A 20,923-nucleotide genomic window follows, 5' to 3' on the forward strand; every position below is an offset into this window, starting at 1 on the left:
GACATTACTGAAGCAAACTGGTTATCACTTCGCTTGGAAGATCAACTTCTTCACCATTCTCACCATTTTGGATAGTTTAAGGTAACTTTGGGGCATTGACAGCTCCAAATAATTTTAGCTTTCTCAGCCTATTAAAGAAATCCTCCTAAAGACTGTGATCTGTTAAAGTGAAAAAGCCTTAGCACAGAGCTTTGTTTTGTTTTTGAGGAATGCAACTTCTAGCCCTTGAAAACACTGAAATAAACTTGAGTTGTTGGAACTCCAGTTTCAGTAATCTGTCTCCTAAATAGCTTTCATTATATGACAAGCAAGGCTACAGTCATTAGTGCGTTCAGCAAGACAGGAAAGGACTATTTATTTCCTAAAGTAGATAAGAACTCACAATATGGGAAGGAAATACTACCCTGCACAAGGCAGGCTGGAGACCTGACTGCCCGTATTTCTGGCAGTGTGTTCTCCCAGCAGTTCTCTCTTTACTCTCAAAGAAAATTAAACAAATTTGATTTGAAATTACCACCTTTAAGTACAACAGGCTAACCACCTTTATATATTTCTGCTCAGTCTTAAAGCCGGTAAGAAAATGAACTGCTCTTTTCCATTTGTTTTTAATTACTACTACCTTTAAACAAGTAAGTAAGAAATTGCATAGGGAATAACTGTCTCACTCAAGTTCCACTGACGTCTGTGGCAGAACAGGAAATTGGACCAATGTATTCAGGGATCCCAAGCACTGCTGTAATGATTAAAGTATTATTCCTTTTCTCATTTCAGCACAAATGCCTTCCCATTCTATACAACTAACCAATACTACTTATTTTTAAACCAGACCATACTGGTAGTTTTTATATTTAACAGGACACCACTGGATGAAGTGCTGGATAAACCTGAACCATTTGCAGAAGTAGCACCTTAATGTAACTATTTTGACTCAAACCTAATTCCAGAATACACAACAATAGCTTTTTTTGAAAGGATAATCTACTTAGGAAAGCTGAGCTGATTTTTGCAATGCATGCACTTGCAAAGGGGGTATATTGCCAAATGGCGGGGGGGGAAGTCAGCATCAGCAGCACAGCATCTGAACTCACGCTATACTACAGGTCCCTATAAACCTCTCAGCCACATCATTAGGATTCAAAACTACCATTTTGTTTATCACTGATTCCCACTTAAAAATTAGATGCTAACAGGAGGCTTGTATGGATAAACTAATAGCATTGTCAAGCAACAGATTTTCAGTGATATGGATGAGTCAGTCTTCTCTCAGGACAGATGCCAGTATTTGTTTTTCTGCAATGCTCAGTGCTTCCCAATTAATGCATCACCAGACAGAAACACAAAGACAGCAGGAGCTCAGAAATATTTAAACATGAACTATTATTACACATCCTCCCACCTATCCCCTTATGTTACTAAAGAGCAACTAGTCTTCTCTCCTCACTGCCTCTTACACCCACCTCCCCTAAAACCCCTCCAAAACAATACTCACCTCCCCACCCCCCGCAAAGGAGGATTAAGAGAACAGGATCTCTTGAGACTTCTAAAGACATCAGAAAAAATATTTATCTGAACTCATCTAGACAATTAATTGTATACTAGACTCCCCATGCTAGTATATGCTACCAGGCTGAGCAAGTGGCAGAAAAAGTTCAGTGGAAAAACTGAAATGCCTCTTAATATTGAATGAGACTTTAGAAAAAACTCTTTTTTTTTTTAGCACCTCCAGAACATTAATTCTATTTATTGCAAAAAACACAGTACATATTTTTCTACTTCCAGTAATATTAAATTACATTACTATAATTACCATGACAGAGGCATACCTGTTAATTTGTTCTTCAACCGTTCAATTTCTTCATTTAGTTTTTTTATTTCCTTGTCACGGCTTGTATTTACTGTAACACACACTGGACCCTGGAGGTTCTGCACTGTTTGTGTAGATTCTTAAAATCAGAAAAGGAAGAAAAAGGTTTTCAATAAAATACATTCCAATTCCTCCTAATGAGCAGAACTAAGAATACAAACAAATCCACTAACCTTGCAGTTTTCTGTTCAAATCCTGCTTTTCTTGCTCTAATTTGCGTATTTTCTTTTCATAGCCTTCTATTTGTGAAGTGTTCTTTAAGTCACGCTGTACATCCATGTCTTTGGTTACAGTGTCAGACTGCGTTGCACTCTTTAAAGTGCCTCTATCAGATAAAGAGCTGAAAACAAATACATAAGTTAGAACATTTTAATAAACACTGACAGCAGTCTATAACAGTGACATGCTGGGATTCTACCAAATACGCACCTTAAATTTACCAGAACAATTAGTGCAGTAATCATTACTGTTGAGACAACTGTCAGGGTACATAAAGTTATTATTCCCTAGCTACTGTGTATACTGCTGTAGAATTAAGACACCTGCATTCAGGACTTCCAATGATGTGGATGTATATTCACTTTTCAAACTGCCTATGTGATTGAAAATGTTAACTCTCTTACGCCAAAGGTTTCTACTACCTGACAGTGAAGTAAGGTAAGTGTACCTACATTGAGAGAGCTGAGAAACAAATCCAAAAGCTGAAAGTGTGACAAAGATGGATTTAAGTTAAGCCACATGATCGCACTCTTCATGAAAAGGATGAGATGTGTGTACTGGGTTCTTTCTGAAATAGTATTGCATGGGGTAACAAACCCCAGCAAAGGGACTAACAGAGGAACAAACAGGGCAGAATAACCTTAAGATCAGAGACAAGTGTATGTTTGAGGGATCCCTGAAGTCAGATGGAGGCCATTTCAAAGATGTGCAAAGTCCACATCCACTTTGTCCATGCTCAGAACCACCTATGTTAGTCTGCCAGCAGGACTTTGGAGCAAGGAGCTAATACTGAACTGTTCCTGGCAGACCTGCAACGGGGACAAGACCTGCTCTCAGCCTCTCTATGCTCAAACAGCAAGTTTATACTCAATTGCAAGTGACACATCTAGTCCCTTAACTTTTATTCATTTCAGATAGATAAAATATTAAATACAAAAGCATCTACTCTTGGAAAGCATGATCAAAATATGTTCAGACACTTGGGCAGGGGGGAAAGGGGGATAAAAGTTTATCCACAGGTACAGCTACGTACATCAACCTTTCTACGTGTTTATAAAAATGAGTATTTCCTAGTATTAGCTGCATTTGAGAAACACATTTAATGAATACCATACCCTTTGCTTACCTATCAGTTGTGTATGTAAACCCAACGAATGGTAAATGCAATCCAGAAAAGCCTGTATGAGAACTTGGTGGCACCACTTCCTGCATAAAAACAACATGCATGAAAATCCAAAAGAGAACCCACATGGAGCTCAAGGCATTTGATTTAGCCTCAACGATTAAAGAGAGACAGCTAATGGAAAGACTTTCCTTAGCACATACCAATTCACAATTGGCAATCATGCTTCATTGTATAGCCTTCCACTGTCTCTGGACAAACTTTATTTTGGATTGGGTCACTTAACATAATGACCTGAATTTAGGAGTCTCTTGAACTGGCACATGAAAGGGCAGCATTTCAACAAGTTCAAAGCACAATGCAACCATTAAAAGAAAACATGAAATTTCAAGTTCCTAATTACAACCAACCTGGCACCAAAATGCATGCTGTTAGTTTTAGCATGCTAGTTATTGTTAGATATGTAATAAGAAAACATGCCAAAAGCTCTTCATTTCTTGGAATAGAAGCTGATGAACAAATTGCCACAAAAGCCCTCTGCTCCTCCTGAGAGGAGTTTGTCAACTGCTACACAGCAGAAATGGAGGAGGGCAACACCAACGTCCTCACTCCAAAAAACAACCTCCTGCTTCTTACGTGAGTGGAGAACTAGCAGCCTGAGATGTCTCACCTGGACAGATGTGATTGCAAGCTGCATGAAGAATGTGTGTGTATTTCTGAAGACAGATTTTTTTTTCCACCTTTGAAAAGGAATAAATCCAAATACAAGCTCCTTGTAAAGGTAAACTCAAAGGGAAACTATAATTTTTGGGTTTTTTTTCCCCACCAAAATACGTTTTAATTTTGACTGTCCATGTTATTTAATGCCAAAATATGAAAAATAAGGAATTCCCATTGCCAAAATGCATTAGTTCAGATAAAAATGGCAACAGTTTAATGAGGTTTCATTCCTCTGAAATTTCTCAGAGCAGCTCTACGTGATCAGCTTTGATCATTCATGTTATTACGACTGCAATAAGAACACCACATACAAACTATGGTAAGACTGCACCACAGTGCATATCCATAAGAAAGTACAACTAAATCTGCTAGACTCAGGAATTTTTTTCATGACTTTTTGGAATTTAAACACAACAAACCTTATTTCATTAGCACAGCTTATTAATGAATACTTACTCCTTTTACTAAAACTAAGCAAAAAACCCCATTTATTCTGAAATAAGTTCTCACTACTACGTTATAGTGCAGCAAGGTTGTATACTTGCACTAGTAATATTTAAAAAAAAGACTCACTGGATTTCTTAATACATCATCATCTACATCAAAGTTTGAGGTGTCAGAAGGACTGCTAACATCTGGGATATAAGGTGCTTCTAGGTTTCGGATGTTATCCCAATTAAGTCCTTCAAAAAATGCATGAGACTTAAAATCCTCTATTCCATTCTGTCCCAGTCTACGCTCCCTACTGCAGATAAGTCGCTGAATAAGATCTTTTGCTTCTTCAGATACATCTGTAACGTGTGATGGAAACTGGAATCGTTCCTAGAAAATAAAACGAGAAATTTTTAGAGAAGGAATCCCTTCCATAACTTTCAACAGTAGTTTCAAAAAGCATGTGCTAAATTACACCAGTGAAACTGGAAATGAATAATCAAACATTGTTCTAGTTCCACTAAGCAGCGGCAGAGCACAATGCAATATGTTTAGTGATACACTTTTTGTCTTAAAATGGATTTTGAGGACAAGGAATCATTTCTCAATTTCTTTAAGACAGATCTGTTTGAAACTAACTGCAATTAGAGTAACTCTTTTAGGAAAAGCAAACTTGTTGTTTTCTAACAGGAATTTTGACACACTACAATATATTAAACATCATACAATAAAGGAAGACCCTCACCGTATTCTTAGTCCCAGATCCATCAACTTTCTAAAGAGGTACTCCTTGAGATTTTATTAATTTCAACTCTTAAAAATCCATGATGCTAGTCAATTTTCCACAAAATATTGTTATATTTAAGGATGCATTTTTCTGATTTATAGGTTAAATACCTGTTTTTCTTACCAAAATATAATTTAGCAGAGATTTATATTATCATAAACAAGCAGAAGATCTAAAAGTGTACTTAACACTAACATCTGAAATTACTCTAGATAAAAATCAGGAACTTTTTTTCTGTATTTTACCTTGCTACTACTTCTACTGCATAGTCAAGAAGGGTTTTATGGTTTGTTTTTTTCTATAAAGGACAATAGCATATTTATCTTTTTATAATACTATTTTCCAATTTAAAATGAGATCATTAGGGACCAAACCAGCATAATTCAAATTAAATGTTAAAACTTCAATTGAAAAACATAAAATCATAATGACTGTGTGTCCAAATGAGATTAAAATACTAAGTCTGCTGGCCAACAACTTCAAACTTCCTGGCAAGTAATTTAAGAGCCAGGCAGCCAGAATTTACCCTGGTTACATTTGCAGCCAGTTAGTTCATTGAAGAAATTAAAGCAAGAGACAGATTCACATTCATCACAGCAAGGGTGCCAGCTCTAGCAGGGATTTCATGTCTTATCCATCACTTCTTCACTGGGAGAGCACAGTATTGTAAACAGCAGGAAACTGCACTCATTACAGCGATACACCCTACACAACAGCTTCTGGCTACCGAGGATGAGTATGCACATAAACACATCCTCCTAATACAGCTCTTGAAGGGACACCATGACCGGGTTTATTCTTATTCTCTAACGTTCAAAATGCACCCAGAACTTCTAACTCTTCTCTACCACTTTGACCCTGGACAATCCCCCTAACCTCATCTTCTTCAAGCAGCTCAAGTTCATATTTTCCTAGCACTTCTACTCTGGGCTACTTCCCCCAACCTCATGTTCTTCATGCAGCTCATGTCTACACCGGTTGACTTGCCTGTTCCTTTTTTTGTACTGTTATCAGTGTGACAGAAACTGTGCACAGCTGTGTAAATAATGGATTACTTCATTTCTGCTGCACAGTCCAGAGGAAACTTTCAATGGGCCTAACATGACAGTTGGTTTTCATTTCAATTTTGATGACTGCTTAGATTTTCCAACAAGAATAACATCAGCATTTACTAAAAAATTTCAATTTGACAAAGAATTCAATTTCTGCAGTTCAGAGAAGCAAACATTCCTAAAACCTGAAGCAACAAACCTACACAATATGATTCTTAAACATCATGAAAAATCAAAGTACTATCACTTCAGTATCTTTAAGTGATAACAGTTTCTCTGTAAACATTAGCAACTCAGTGAATACATAGAGATTTAATATAGCTCTTACTTCATGATTCATAATCTTCCCATAGGTTTCCACTAATGACTCTGCATAAAAGGGTGTTTCACCATACAGCATTTCATACATGCAGACACCCAATGACCACCAGTCACATTCAGGCCCGTACTTTCCCATTCCATCTTCCATTGCTTGCAGTATCTCAGGAGAGATGTAGTCAGGTGTACCCACTGCTACTGATGACTGTACCTTAAAAATAAGATGAATATAATTCTCATATGTTTTCAGGTTCTCTCAGCAACTTTCTTACTCATACACTGGTATTTCTGACAAAAAGAGGCACCAGGACATGATTTTGGAAAAAGAAGAGGTTTAGAAAATCACAGCAATAAAATAAAGAAAATATTAAGAAAATAACAAAGACTGAAAAGATTAAGTTCCAGTCCACTTCACAAAATCAGTTGATATGTTTTATTCTGAATGCAATAGAAACCCAAAATAACCCCAGCTATTGCGAAAGCAGAAAGACAAGAGCACAATATTGCCTCTTGTTTTGCCTTTGTGCCTGTTTATACTTTAAAATTGCAATTGGCTGACAGAAGTTGAAATGAAAAATGAATAAGCAAAGAGTTCAAGAATTATGTCCAAGTTTTACACTTTCATTTGAAGTTCATAAAACAAGGTCTCAGGGCAAGTAGTTCCCTACTTTTATTATGTCATAAACCGGTTTAATGCTTATTGCATAATGTGCAACTGGATGCAATACAGGTGTAAGGGGGGAACTGCCCTGTGCCCAAGTAGTAAGGGAAGCCCTCACCATCAGGGCAGGGACAGAGCAACTCTCATCTCTAGGAGTATGTTCTCAGGTTTCACATAGAGTTATAAAGCCTCCTTCCAATTCATTCTGCATTTTAATATGGTAAATCTTTGACCGGCATTTTATGACAACAGAACATCACCAAGACCTGAGTTTGTGCCAAAAATTGGTGAACGATGTTACATGCTGTAATTTGGCAGGACTGGCACCTCTGGAAGCACCCTACTTTAGGCAAAATAAACAAAAAACCTCACGAGTGATTTAGCTTTTAGGGGTGTATCCAGTCTGGTGCACAAGATGGCCAATTACCATAATGTTGTAAAAGGCGTAAGAAGTAAACTGCTTATTTATTATCTCCTCATTTTGGATGACTTATACTTCAAGTCTGTCATGACCTCTAGGTTCCTGGTCACCTATGATTCCAGAACATAAACAACATCCAGCTTCTATCTTTTAACACAGCGTCTTTGGATAGTTCATAAAAATCTCATGAGAACCCAAATGGCTAGGAGGAGAAAAGGTAAAAGATAGAAAAACATAGCAAAGGATAACTTTAAAAGGTAGCAGCCTGTAAAACAAGGAGACAAAGACGTCAAAAGTGTTTTTATAAATTAAACATTCTTTTAGCATGTCAAAAAGCTTACAATCTATCACCTCCCTGATGCACACTGACAATATCTAATAGCTTTAAGACCAGCAAATTACTTAAAAGGTCTCACTACCAATGACCAAATTAAATTTTGTGTCATACGTACTGTGCCATCTTCACTCATTTTAAGACAGGATCCAAAGTCTGCCAGTCGTATGTGGCCGTTCATGTCCAAAAGAACATTATCAGGCTTTATGTCCCTGTTATGACAGAAAGAAGTGAAAAGATTTAAATATATAATATTAGCTCTGCTTGTGATGATTAATCTTGCATCAGAATAACAAAGAATTTTATGTTGGGATAGCCATGGATTCAAACTCTTTTTAATGCAGTATTTACAAACCTCTCTGCACGCTGAAGTTACAACTTTGCCCACAATATTGAGACCTTAGATTACATCAGAGATTCAGCTCATCAAAGTTGAACTCTGAATGGCCAAATAACCAAGCAGACGATTACAGCGAGTCATACGACTGTAAGGATATGTAGTTTACTTCAACAACATCATTTCAAGATTATATGCATCACAATATATTGTTTAGCGACAAGAAAGACCAAAGGCAATCTTCTAATCTCATGTTTTTCACTGAGATTTATAACCTTCTTAGCTAGGAAGATTTTTTTACTGCTTCTCTAAATTTTGTCCAGCATTTCTGTTGGCCAGTATTTTTCAGCTATTCAAGACTTTCTATATACTGTGCACAGCACATTTGCTTCTAAAGGCCTTTGCATCCTGTGAACATGCAGCAGTTATTCTACAAATGGCTGAATTCCCCTAACTCTACAACACCCAAGTCTTGCAAGGTAACTCATACCAGTCTCCTTTGCTTTCTTTAGCCAACACTGCCCAGGATCAGCTCCCAACATGCTAGCATATCACCATGCCACTTTGAAATACTATTAATTGTACAACAGCTTCAGCTTAATTTTTGAGGAAAAGACTAGAATTACTAGGAATGTGGAAAAAAATCGTGCTCTAATACACCTTACTACATAGATGTGGAAGTTGTCAATGTGCGACTTTTTAAGGTGCTGAATTCCACAGTGTCACACTTGACAAGACTTATGAGAAAAAACATGATAGGTTTAACAAAGGGTCCTCATATGTGTAAAAATCCTGACAATCTGATAAATTTTTCGACCACAAAATTCAATTAACACTTTTTAACCAAGGGCTAATGCTTTGAAATTAATTACTGAAACTTCACTAATACTGTTGCTCATCAGCAGTTTTAAGACAAAATAGTAAATGCCAATCCATGCCTGTCAACATAAATTAAGTGCATACTTATTTGTTATAATACAGAAAAATATGCACTAACCCAGAAAATTAGACCATCTCACTATGCTTTCCCAATAAACCCATTAGTAATTTTCTATTTTTAAACTTATTCCATACATTTCAGTTCCAGATACTGTCAAGATTCCCTTACAGTCCCATAACCACAAGTCAAGCACAATAGGTGCAGAGGACTATTAAAGCTTATATAAAACTATACACCATTTTTTTCTTTGTTAGTTTTTTAAACAACACTTCTCACAGTGCCATTCGAAGCATGAGCCGATCTCATCCAACACATCTCCGCTTTCCTGCTTTGCATGCAGATCTTGCTTGCCTAAGGGAACACTGCTTCTGTTCAGAAAAGCTTAATGCTCTGTCTCCGAGCTCCACTGTTTCCTATCTACAGCTAACAGGTCATACAAGCCTTTAAAGGATCCTTGAAATCCTCTCCAGAGCAATCATGCTTCTTCCTAATCCATTTCAGTTGCCAAGCAGTAATTTCTTGGGCATTCATACATCTCCTATTCAAAGCGTTTGTTTTGGCCTCAGAGCCATTCATTCCTATTGCCACAACAGACATTCATTCAGCCCCATGCAAAGATGTAACTGGTCAGTTGGGCCCCCTTCCTCAGAAATGGGTGCAATGGTGCCTCTGGTGAACTTCTCTGAGCCCGTAACATTTCAAAACCCCCACATATTGTCCACATTTACTCACAGGAGTATTACAGAGTTCATGTATCTTTTCTCTTTTTATTTATTGAACAGTGATCAAAGTCCAAACAGAAGAGTTCAAAGTCTTAAGAGTTTGAGAATTCCCTGTGTCTTTTAAACATTAATTGTAAATAAAAATCACCTCACTTACCTAGTAGTTTTCACCCATAAATTTTATAAAAGAGACAGTAAAACTGTCTTTATTTCACAGACTAAGAAATAAAGGCATAAAGAGGTAAAGGGACCTGGCCAGGATGTACCTACAAAGTCGGATAGAAAGCTAGTATGAAGTCCACTTCTCCTGAGCTGGGACATTCAGTGACCTATCATGAACCTATTCGTACGGCCACTGAAGTACCTCGCTACTCTCACACCCTGTATTTTCTGACTTCTCTGTTTACTGAAATCAAGCTATAAAGTCAGCATATAAAGAGACAACTGCAAAGGTTTCCAGAACTAGTATAATTTTGCTTTCTAATTGACATAGCTGTTAAAACTGAAAAGCAAACAAAATATTTATCAAGTGCTTCCCTTGTGCTATTCACAGCTCTTCTGAAACAGTTGCTCCAAGAGGAAGCCAGAAAAGACACAAAGTGTACTCTACCTGCCTGACCCGCTTCCCCTGACAGAGAATGAGGAATATGATATATTCTTAACTACTACAGGACACAACCTAAGTTAACATGATGGTAGGCACCGATTCAGAATATACATCCTGTGTGCAGAAACAAGACAGGCACATGCCCACTCATTACAAAAACCATTTGAGGATGACCTCAGGTAAATAGATGCACTGATGTTATCATGGGCTTGCTGTACGTAAAATTTGCAGAATGTCTAAACATTTGCAAAAAATTCAAACTGCTTCAAACGTCTGTGTTGGCTTGGACAAAGGCAGATAAATATTCATGAAGTGAACTGAGGATAAGTCAAGAAGCCCAATTAAGAATAAAAGCTTTAGTAAAAGGTTAGTCAGATAAATGTCACTGCTTCTAGTATCAATCCATCAAAACTTGGTATTTAAAATGTAATAGCTTATACAGCTATTACACAGTACACAGTAAGCAAGTACCCACAGCAGTTTGCCTGTGGCTACTGTGCCCATTTGTATATGTAGTAACATCTTTATAACTTTGTACGTGTACATGCATTTTTTCCCAAGTGAGACAGTACTTTTTACCTGTGCACATAATGCAGCTCATGTATGGAATGTATAGCAAGCACCATTTCACCAATGTAGAACCTAGCCATATCTTCAGGAAGCTTGTCTTCAAACTTACTGAGAAGTGTCAGTAAATCACCACCAACATAGTAGTCCATCACTAGATACTGAAAAGGAGAAATAAAGCAGTTAAGTACCAAGAGACAGGTGGTAACAAAAAATTTAAAGTTCATCAGTTATCTGCTTAAAGAAACCCATTTCACTAATTTTTTTTCTATGCCTGGGGAGGGTTGTCAAAATTGGTAGTCATTTGTGTTACTTTTATTTGCTTATTTAGTGTAAAAACATACCATATTCCTTTAACAATCACAGTAAGGGTGACACATCAGCATTCAGTTCTTACCATTAAAAAAACCAAAACCCAACCACCAAGATATGGCAGCAACAAATGAGTAAATTGGAGTGAGTTTATTTCTGCTTTAACTACAGTGTCACACAAAGAAAATTATCTAGTGTCACCAAAACTAATGTAGGTTATCAACTCTTAAACTGACAATTTCCAGAGGATGCAGGAAGAAAAAACAATACTTGATGCAGTTTAGTCTAAAATACACATTTCGTTACTACTTTTAGTTTTCGTACCATTTCAATATTAGCAGTGGTTCCGAAAGTGGGACTTATCACATCAACATCCTTAAATACTCATCTTGGCACATGCCACATCATGGATGCATAACATAGGTGGCAGGAGCTTGATGGCACTATACATTAGGGATGACCATGACAAGCCAGAAGCACTGTCAAGCCAGAGGAACTACAGTGGAAAATTTAAAATTCAAACGTTCATGTTCTTCTGAATATATTTCAATGAAAAAGTAAACAACCTTCTAGGCTAATCAGCCACCATCCTATCCATGGGAAGAACCAACACAGACAGGGTAATGTGAAAGAAGAAGGACTCAGAATTGCTATTTGTTTCTCATACCACAAAACTAGGATTACATTTTAGTTATTTCCTAGCAATATCCACCTAAATCCAGACCATTGCTTCAAGTGTAACAACTGTATCTAGTACTCTACTGGTCTTGAGCCATTCTGTTCCATGCTTCCCAAGATGATTTGATAGATGGTTTTAGGAATAACTTTGCTTATTATGGAATTAACTTTCCAAAGCAGTCATCTTATTTTTCTTCTCAAGGTCAAGCAACCTACAATCCACTGTCCCTGGCACAGATTCACCTTCCACAAGGGAAGCAAATTAAAGAAGGTAGGAACACAAAGGAACATGAAGTGCAATACTAACCATTTCCTCACTGTCTTTTGGCCTAAAAGAGCATCTCCAAAAGCCGTAGGTTTTGGTATTTTTCTCCATCTTATTCAAATTATAGCTTAATCCGATAGGCAGATTTCATCACTTATGTTGAAATTAAGGAATTTTAAACATGTGTTGGAACACTGTATACATGCAACAATTATGATTGAAAACAAAAAGCTACACAGCAATCTTATTTTAAAATGGATTTTGCATTGAAGTATTTGATCTCAAATTCAAGGCTAGGAGATCTTATAGAGGCTTCTGTGGGAGCTGAAATATCCTGCCTGTCAAAGAGACAAGGTAAAGCACTACCCTCAGGTCCCACAGCATTCATAATTCAGCAAGAACTCAGCTGACCCATGAAATGTGGCACTTGGATCAGTGGAAGATGGTAAGACCTCTTCTATAAGAAAGTCAAGTTTTATTCACCTTCCAATTCACAACGATCTTCTTGCTGGGAGGCACTTCTCCCTTCACATGGGGTTAAAATAAAGGCTATTCTGATGCTGAAATCTAAAAGTATCACATTTCTTCCAGAGAAGTGACTACATCAAACAGGGGGAGAGTAGTTGGAAATCAAAGGGAAAAAAGACATCAAAATACTCTCATAAATACTCAGAAGCCTTTAAGAGGCTGACAGCAGACAAACACACATATGCCCTTCTTCATGAATGAGACTGGTAAAGAAAATTTTTCTGGTAAGTCACAAGAAAACTAACGATTTGAATCTGGAAGATATTAGGAACTTCAGGTTTCTAATATCCATGGACACCATATCTGCTTCAGCAAAATCACCAAAGGCTCACTTAACTCATCTTGACTCAACCTGTCTCTTTGAGTTGAAGAGAGAAACCAGAAAGAAGCCATGCTAGCATTTCCATGTAGTGTCATTTATGAGTTTAGAAAACACTACTACATGGTGTATTTGCCTCTAAACCATTTTTAAACTATAAGAGCAGAACCAGAAAATGAACATTTTGTGTTTCTTGCTTATATTTAAGTTCTGCATCGTCACATGATCTACTAATATTAAATAGAGGGAATAAAACCCCAATTACTTCTAGATTCTCCAAGGGCAGCTACTACTTTTGTACCTTAACGTATTTCCTTCTCTCTATTTGTCTCATTTTGAACCCTTTATCATGCAGCCATAGGATGGCAAAGCCCTAGGTGTGGGATGACACCAAGGTTCTCTCTCTGCTTCAGGGTTAGCTTATGTGGTTTTGCATTTGAGAATCACTATCTATAATGCACAAACATCACTGGGACCAGATATCAGAACCTAGAGCTTTCTCTTCCAGAGGACCGATGTCCATTCCAGGCTGGAGAACCAAGCTCTATTGTCTGTTCTTGTTTTGTTCTCAGCTTTGCATTCCATTCTACAAGGATAAAGGATGAAAGCACAGCTAAAAAGTAAACCCAATCTGCCCAGGTTCTGTAACATGGCAGCACTGTCCCAAGATGTGGAAAAATGGGGCTATAAACTTCTTCAAACTGAACAGAGATCTTTTAGCCCCTGGACAAGTGAACCACTAAGATGCTGTGGAAGAGAACCTTCTGTCCAGGTTTTTGTATGAAAGTCACTTCCTGATGCTTCACCATTTCTTCATGCATCATTTACAACAGAGTGACCGAGATGCAGATACACTCCATCTGTGAGCACCAGACATTTACATGAGATGGATGCTGAGTAACAGACCAAATTGGAAGGCAGCGCATCGGCACATGCAGAACCAGACCTCAGGCAAGCTAGGAATCTGCTGACTTTGGCTGCCAGGCAGTTGTTGCTTTCTTAGATACTGGATCTTAAATTAGATACTAAATGTCTAAATTCTGCTGTCAAGTGAAACTGCAACATCTACATGTCTTTGGGAACTTTGGGAAAAGAAATGTATTATACCGTTATAGCTTGCTTGGAATAGATTTGTATAAAATGGTATGAGCAACACTAGATCCCTCTCTATACTGTCATTACCTGCTACTTTGCACAGCTAACCATTTTTTCTTAGGTAGTTTCATTCTTAACAGCTACTTGGAAATACTACATTATAGGATGTCCTAGGTTATTTTTATGCAAGTCTGAAGGCTGTTTGGTTCTGTGGGATTTGAAATTATAAGCTATCTTCAGGAGGCTGTGCTAGAGATAACTAAACTTTGAGAGGTTGAAAATCTGGATCTATCACAAAGCATTCAATGGAAATAGCTCGTAAATGAAGGTCTGAGACCTGACTACATCTTTGCTTACAATGCGCTTGTTATTCTGAAAATACTTTTAACATGACAGTCAAAATAATCTGTGTCATTTCAGCATCGGTGAGGATGTTGGAGTATTTCGTAACTCTTTCATATGCTTAGTTCCTGAACTCATTGGCAGTCTTTTATTAATACATTTTTTTCTTATTTATAATCATAACTTGCTACTGTGGTACTATCTAAAAAAGTGTTAAGAAGGTGAAAACTTTTACATTAGAACTATGTCAGTTGTTACAGAAATAGCAGGTTTACAAACCCAGCCTCAAGTAGTCACACAGAAGCTGTATTGTTCAGTATATTGTAGTATGCTTGGGCTTTACTGATTTTGCTCCTGGCCAGCACCCTCTTGACTTCTGTGACTAAAGTAAACATAGCTTACATGTTACAGATCTAGTAACCCATCATTAAAAAAATGTAATAGGAGTAATGACTTTCTTTATAAATGGTTGCTAAAGTCTCTTAAACTACTGAGATAACCAATCAGCTGATTTAAAAACATATTGTATTTAAATACCTTTAAGAAGTACGCTATTTTTTTCCTGAGGCTTTTAAAATATCAGTTAATAATTTTTTTAAAATAGAATTTTAAATTACCTTTGCCATTGTTAGCCAAAACATTAAACATAAGCATGATATATTTTATGCAAGGTTAGATTAGGCAATTTAAGGTGCTTAACTAAACCTCTATATACTGTAGTACTACATGACCGTCTCAGTCTCCTGGACTTACAGTCAGTCCTTTGAAGTTCTTCAAGGAGAAAACAAGAATGTTGAAATACTGCTGTGAGGCATGAGGTGGACTGATTTATTGCACTAATATCCTTAAATGTACCAAAAATAAAGTTCTTTCATAACCTAAAGCTTTTATTTGCTGATGAATCAAACATACCAAATAGTTCTCATCTTGAAAGGCATAGTGCAACGTAGTAATCCACTGACAATCTCCATTCACCAAGACATTTCTCTCTTCTCGGAAGCAAGCTGTCTAAAGGAAGAGAGGGGAAAAAGACATTGTCAACATCAACAAGTAGTTTTCACAGGATGAATATATATGGATGTTTTATGGGATTATTTAAAATTACTGAACAGAGGTCTCTGTTCATTGGAATTCAGTCTGCACAAGTGACAAGCCAGGGAATCTCTGCAGGCTTGTAGTCAGGCATTCAGTCACTCTAACCCTGACTGTGACATTGAAAAAAACAACAAACCACCAACCCAAAAAACGCAACCACCACCACCCCCGCAAAACACCAAAAAACCCACAAACCAATTTGAAGCTTTGTTCTTTAACGTATTTTTTAAAGCCAGAAAAATGATAGCTTGTCACTGCAATCTGTAGCAGAAAGATAATGGCTCTAGGAAAGTAAGTCTGGTTCTTCTAAAAAAGACCTTTGTGAAAACAGAGTTTCATGTATACTTTTCTTACATTACAGTTCCAGTTCCAGACACTGCCAACACACTATAGGAAATAAGCAGATTTTACTATTACAGTCTTATCTTTGTCTAGTATAATACATTTTCATTTTCAGTAATCTTTCCTCTGCTTCAAATAGCACACTGCAACACTTCAGAAGAGCTAGCTCTGTGTACCAGGTTTTCTCAGCATCTTTACAAAAAAACAGCTTTCATAAACTTCAGGCAAGTCCTCCTTAATAAAAACATATTAACATTTTTATTGCATCAGAACTATCAAGATGCAGACCTTGGGACTCTTCCTCTACTCTCAATTCAGAAAGCCATTATTAGGATATTGGGTAGCTGCAGATTCAAGTGTTTGGATTCTAGACAATAATTTATTTTTTTTGTCATTGCCACTTGTCCAGATGTCCTAGAAATATGTACTACAGAAGGGACATTCCTGGGAAGCCCAAGCCTTACCATATACTCATTGCATCTTATAAAGGTATCTCAACCATTTTTCCTCCTAAGGAAGCAAAAGTCAATTCACATTTCTACTGAAGACCATACTGTGGCCATGTTGTAAAGCTAGCAATTATTGGTGCAAAGAGATGTAAATTGTAATTAAATGTTAACTGAGAGTGGTTTAACGGTTTATGAATGCAAGGCCAAAGTACTCTACAAAAAGTTTGGCAGCAACAGCAGCTCCAAGTAATCCTATCCCTTGCCCACAGTATCAGAGCACAGCACTTCTCAGTTCTTCTGGCACCACGATGTGAGGAGGCTGCCAACACAGAAAACTAGTTTGTTTATTTTTGAAGACATCAGTTCGTTGATCCAGTTCACTGAGCAACCCCAAATAGCAAGGGAATGTTATGAACACTTCAAAACCAGTAATGCTGCTGAACACTTTGCATCATGAATTCAAAGTGTAAGACTCTCCTTTTCTGCTTACGCTAGCTTAAAAGGCCTTGAAAAAGCACGACGGGCTACCTAATCCGTCGGTCAGGACTTACTTGGAACTGTCAACACTAATACACTAATGACTACGTATTTTGCTGTCAGAACAACGAATACAAATGGCCCACCTTATCAACATAAATGGCATGCCTATTTTTGCTTGCAACCCATTTACGGATGTCAGTTGATATTCACTAATCTTTCCTGTATTTTAGTGGCTTCCAACCATATGATTTTTTTCTTGCAGCTAGTACACAAATAAGCAGTATTTAGACAACTCTTTGCTAAAGTCATACAAATCAAACATAAACCAGTGTAACACTGTGCTGCTTAGCCCACTCATAGAGTGGATAATAAAACACCTGAAGTCTGCTTTTCAGTGGAACTGCCCACTTAAGAGGCTACTATATTCTTGTAGGCTTCATTTTAAAAGCTAACAAGTTTTACCACATTTGGGAAATTTTAACACACAGATGTTTTATGAACTTGATGTGCAGGTTATAAAGTCTTGCTTATCCAGAAAAGCCAAATCAACTGAGCAAACTGAACAGAAAAGACAAAGGGGCACAGCAGAGAAGACAGTTCCTTTATTGTCTTCTGTAAATGGGGAAAATCAGTGGAAAGAGAGCTTAGCTGGACTGCTACTTGTTCTAAATGTGTTTTGGGAAAACTACTGCTCATTATACCTCTTTCTTGGTGGATAACCTTATTCCACCTCTTGCCTGCCTGAGAGGGTAAGAGGAGTTAGCCTTGTAATTTAAAGACAATTTGTAAAGAGCTGCCTTCTCAGGACATCTCTTCATGTAAAAGTTTCAGCTATTTAGGTAGGCCATTTAATTAAGACACTTTAGAAATGACTGAAGTAAGCCAGCACAGTTGTATTTCCATTAGAGTTTGGGAGCTCTCTACAAGCGAACCCAAAGGTTTTAAACCCAAAGGTTGAAAAGAATTCTATCATGAACTAACCCCACTGAAACCTGTCTAGAAAGGGCACGAAATTTCCCCCATACAGGGGAAGGCTTACTGCAGAACCGCTGAGGCAGCACAGCCAGGAGCGTCAACTCCTCCGACAGCTCAAAGAGCAGCCGAGAGGCAGGGGGGGGGCGCGCCCAGCCGAGAGGCAGCGGCTGCCGCCGCTTGTAAAGATGAGCATGGACCGATGGACAGAGTGCGACTAAACTGGGCAAAGGCAGTGGCGGAGAGGGGCTTCACAAGAGGGAGGAGATTTATTCACAGGAAAAGAGCTGGCACCGACTCACTGAAAGGAAGGGAGGGACTAGGAAGGGTAGGCTGGGGGAGGAGGTGTCAGGAAGGGGACAGAAGAATAGGAGAGGGAAGGGTCAGCAGGCTCAGTCCTCAGCAAGCAGCTAGCCCTCGCCCCTTAACCGAACTGCTGCAAGTCCCGATGCACTACACAGATTTCCCCCTCAACTCTATTGCTCGTTTACCTGCTGACTTATGTGATACTACATTTGCCATAAGGTATTCCTCCACCATGCAAGAGTAGGTACCCCAGGAATATGCCACCTCCCATGGCACATTCTCAGTAGATCCTTTCCTAATCTGTGAAGTACCCATCCAATTTACATAATTTGTTGTGACAATGTATGTCTCCATCAAAAACACCCTTCTTAAAGAGTTTACCTTCTTAACACGTTTTGTTTTACAATCTGAATCTGTGATTCCAAAATATTTAGTTATAGTTTCACCAGTTATATAAATCCTGTTATAAACTTTGGATCCAAAGCTCCTTAATGTATGCTTTCTGAATGTGAGAGAAAAAAAGACCTTTTCATAATGTTTTTGTATACAGCTGTGAATGTCATAGTAGCACCAATCTCAGCTTTCATGTAGTCTTTAACGTGCCTTTATTGTAAACAAAAATCTGGCCAATAAATTCAGGGTAAGAACTAGGGCAGACTGTCTGGTAAACGAATACACAGTAATGCTGAGAACAACAGATGCCTGGAAGGGACTGTCAGACTTGATTGCATTAAAACAGCTTAAGAAGAAAAGAAAAAAGAATGAAGCTCCCATGCTCATGAAATAATTCTTCCTAATCGGGAAGAGCTTCAATGTAATTTTCCTAATGCCATTTAAAAAAATTCTCTGCGTTAAAGAACCATATTACTTACCTCTGCCCTTTTAAGCATTTCCCATTTATTTAGAATTTTCATTGCATAAATGCGCTCTGTACACTTCATTTTAACAACTGCAACCTGAAATAATAAGATATCTTTATTTAACAAAAGCACTGTCAGAGAAATACAATATTTAAATAGCTTAATATTCACACAAAAGCATGGTAAGAGAAACACAATTTTCAAACAGCTTAATGTTCACAAATTAATAAAGTAAGTTGTTAAGGAGTCATCTGCAATCAAGTCACACATTGATAAACTACAGCTTGAGTCTTTGCTCCTTCTATATTCCTCCTATACTACCCACTATGATGCACAGCACACCAGGTGTGGTCAAGTGCTCACGATCAAGTAAGTACACGGGGCGGATGATACAGGAGGAGTACGAAGCTTTTCATATGAAGATGTGCAGTAAAGCTGTATTGTTTGCCAAGAACAAGCGATACTTGTACGGCGTTGCCTTCAGCCAATGAGGCAACATTTAAAAGTGCAGCCTGAGAAAACAAGAAAGGCTGCTGTCAATAGAAATACATTGCATTTGACTAATTTGTTTTCACATTTCAGGTTTCAGAAACTTGAAAGATATTTGCAAATTAACATGCTTTTGTGTACTGTATGCAGATATTTAAAAAGAAGCAAGAACAGTATTCTTTTACTTATTCATAATTTTACTTGAAGCATTTTACTATGCATCCTGTGTATTAGACTTGCTTAGACTGGTCTATTATGAACAGTAGCTGTGCACATAGCTGTACAGTGGAAGAAAAACCAGAGTAATACAAAAACTTCAAGGCTTAGGAATGCAAAAACTTTATTTTGACCAAAACTTGTATTCTCTGAGACCAGAATTAATTCTTCTTGTAGTAAAGCCATCATTTCCACAAAATTCTTCCAGCTGGCTAAAGAAAAGCAGGCATCGTGACTAAGACAGCACCATTTTCACAGGACTATACATGGACTGCTTGAGTATTTCTGCTGCTTCTCAGCTCGCCTCTGTTTCAGAAGTAGAAAACCAACCAGCATTCACTGCTTCCAACAGAGCTCTGAATAGCAGCAGGAAAAGTAACAAGAATCACATCATCAGCAGCAGCATGCCTCTTCTGCTGTTTAAAAACTCTTATCCACAACGGGTTCAGGAGCTACAGCAGCTCTAAGATGCTGACTATAAAACAAGTTTGGAAAGTGTGTCAAGCAGAGCAACACTATACAAAGTCAGAAGTCCTGAGGAGTGGAGAGGGAAATATAATACCCCCTGCACCTTACCAGTAAAGAAGCTTCAGATGAGGGGCAGGGGGATGACTGCTTCTCCAGTAACACAAGAACGGGACATTCACATTTAGACAGACACCTGCGTTTGCAGATACCTAAACCTCCCATCCCTCAGTGCATGTAGCTCTGCTCACCAGGTCACATAACAAATGAGCAACACCTAGTACACACCTGCACACGGTCATGAAACAGAAACGTATCTTAAGAAAAGGACTATTATGTATCCATCACAGGAAAACATGGAAAAGTGGCTCTAAACGCAGCTGCTGGGAAAGACAGAGCACGAAGAAGCAGCTTGTGTAAGAACATCCACAGCTACATCACATGCCAGTGTCTCCTGGCCTACAAACACCTCCCGCAGAACACTGCTCGTGCTGCAGGGGATGGATGAGTAAGACATGAGAACATCTCATCTGAACATGTGAGGTTCTTTGGGACATAAGAAGCTGTTCAACACCAACCTTCAGTAATGGCCTAAAACATTTGGCT

The 20,923-nt window shown here is 38.0% G+C and overlaps 1 protein-coding gene across 1 annotated transcript in view; it reads right to left on the reverse strand.

Annotated features, from left to right (window-relative positions):
• Window positions 1-19,237, reverse strand: part of CDC42BPB (CDC42 binding protein kinase beta (DMPK-like)) — a 54,422-nt gene extending 35,185 nt beyond the window's left edge. The window contains exons 1-9 of the mRNA XM_010285046.1: window positions 19,160-19,237; window positions 15,556-15,651; window positions 11,117-11,265; window positions 8,050-8,143; window positions 6,526-6,726; window positions 4,500-4,748; window positions 3,210-3,289; window positions 2,038-2,204; window positions 1,824-1,943 (exon numbers count right to left, since the gene is read on the reverse strand). Coding sequence (XP_010283348.1) covers window positions 1,824-1,943; window positions 2,038-2,204; window positions 3,210-3,289; window positions 4,500-4,748; window positions 6,526-6,726; window positions 8,050-8,143; window positions 11,117-11,265; window positions 15,556-15,651; window positions 19,160-19,228 — 1,225 coding nt within the window. The 5' untranslated portion in view covers window positions 19,229-19,237. The remainder of the gene's footprint in view (window positions 1-1,823; window positions 1,944-2,037; window positions 2,205-3,209; window positions 3,290-4,499; window positions 4,749-6,525; window positions 6,727-8,049; window positions 8,144-11,116; window positions 11,266-15,555; window positions 15,652-19,159) is intronic.
• Window positions 19,238-20,923: the final 1,686 nt, after the last annotated feature.

The sequence above is a fragment of the Phaethon lepturus genome, unplaced genomic scaffold, assembly GCF_000687285.1.
Source record: "Phaethon lepturus isolate BGI_N335 unplaced genomic scaffold, ASM68728v1 scaffold26084, whole genome shotgun sequence".
Classification (NCBI taxonomy): Eukaryota; Metazoa; Chordata; class Aves; order Phaethontiformes; family Phaethontidae; genus Phaethon; species Phaethon lepturus.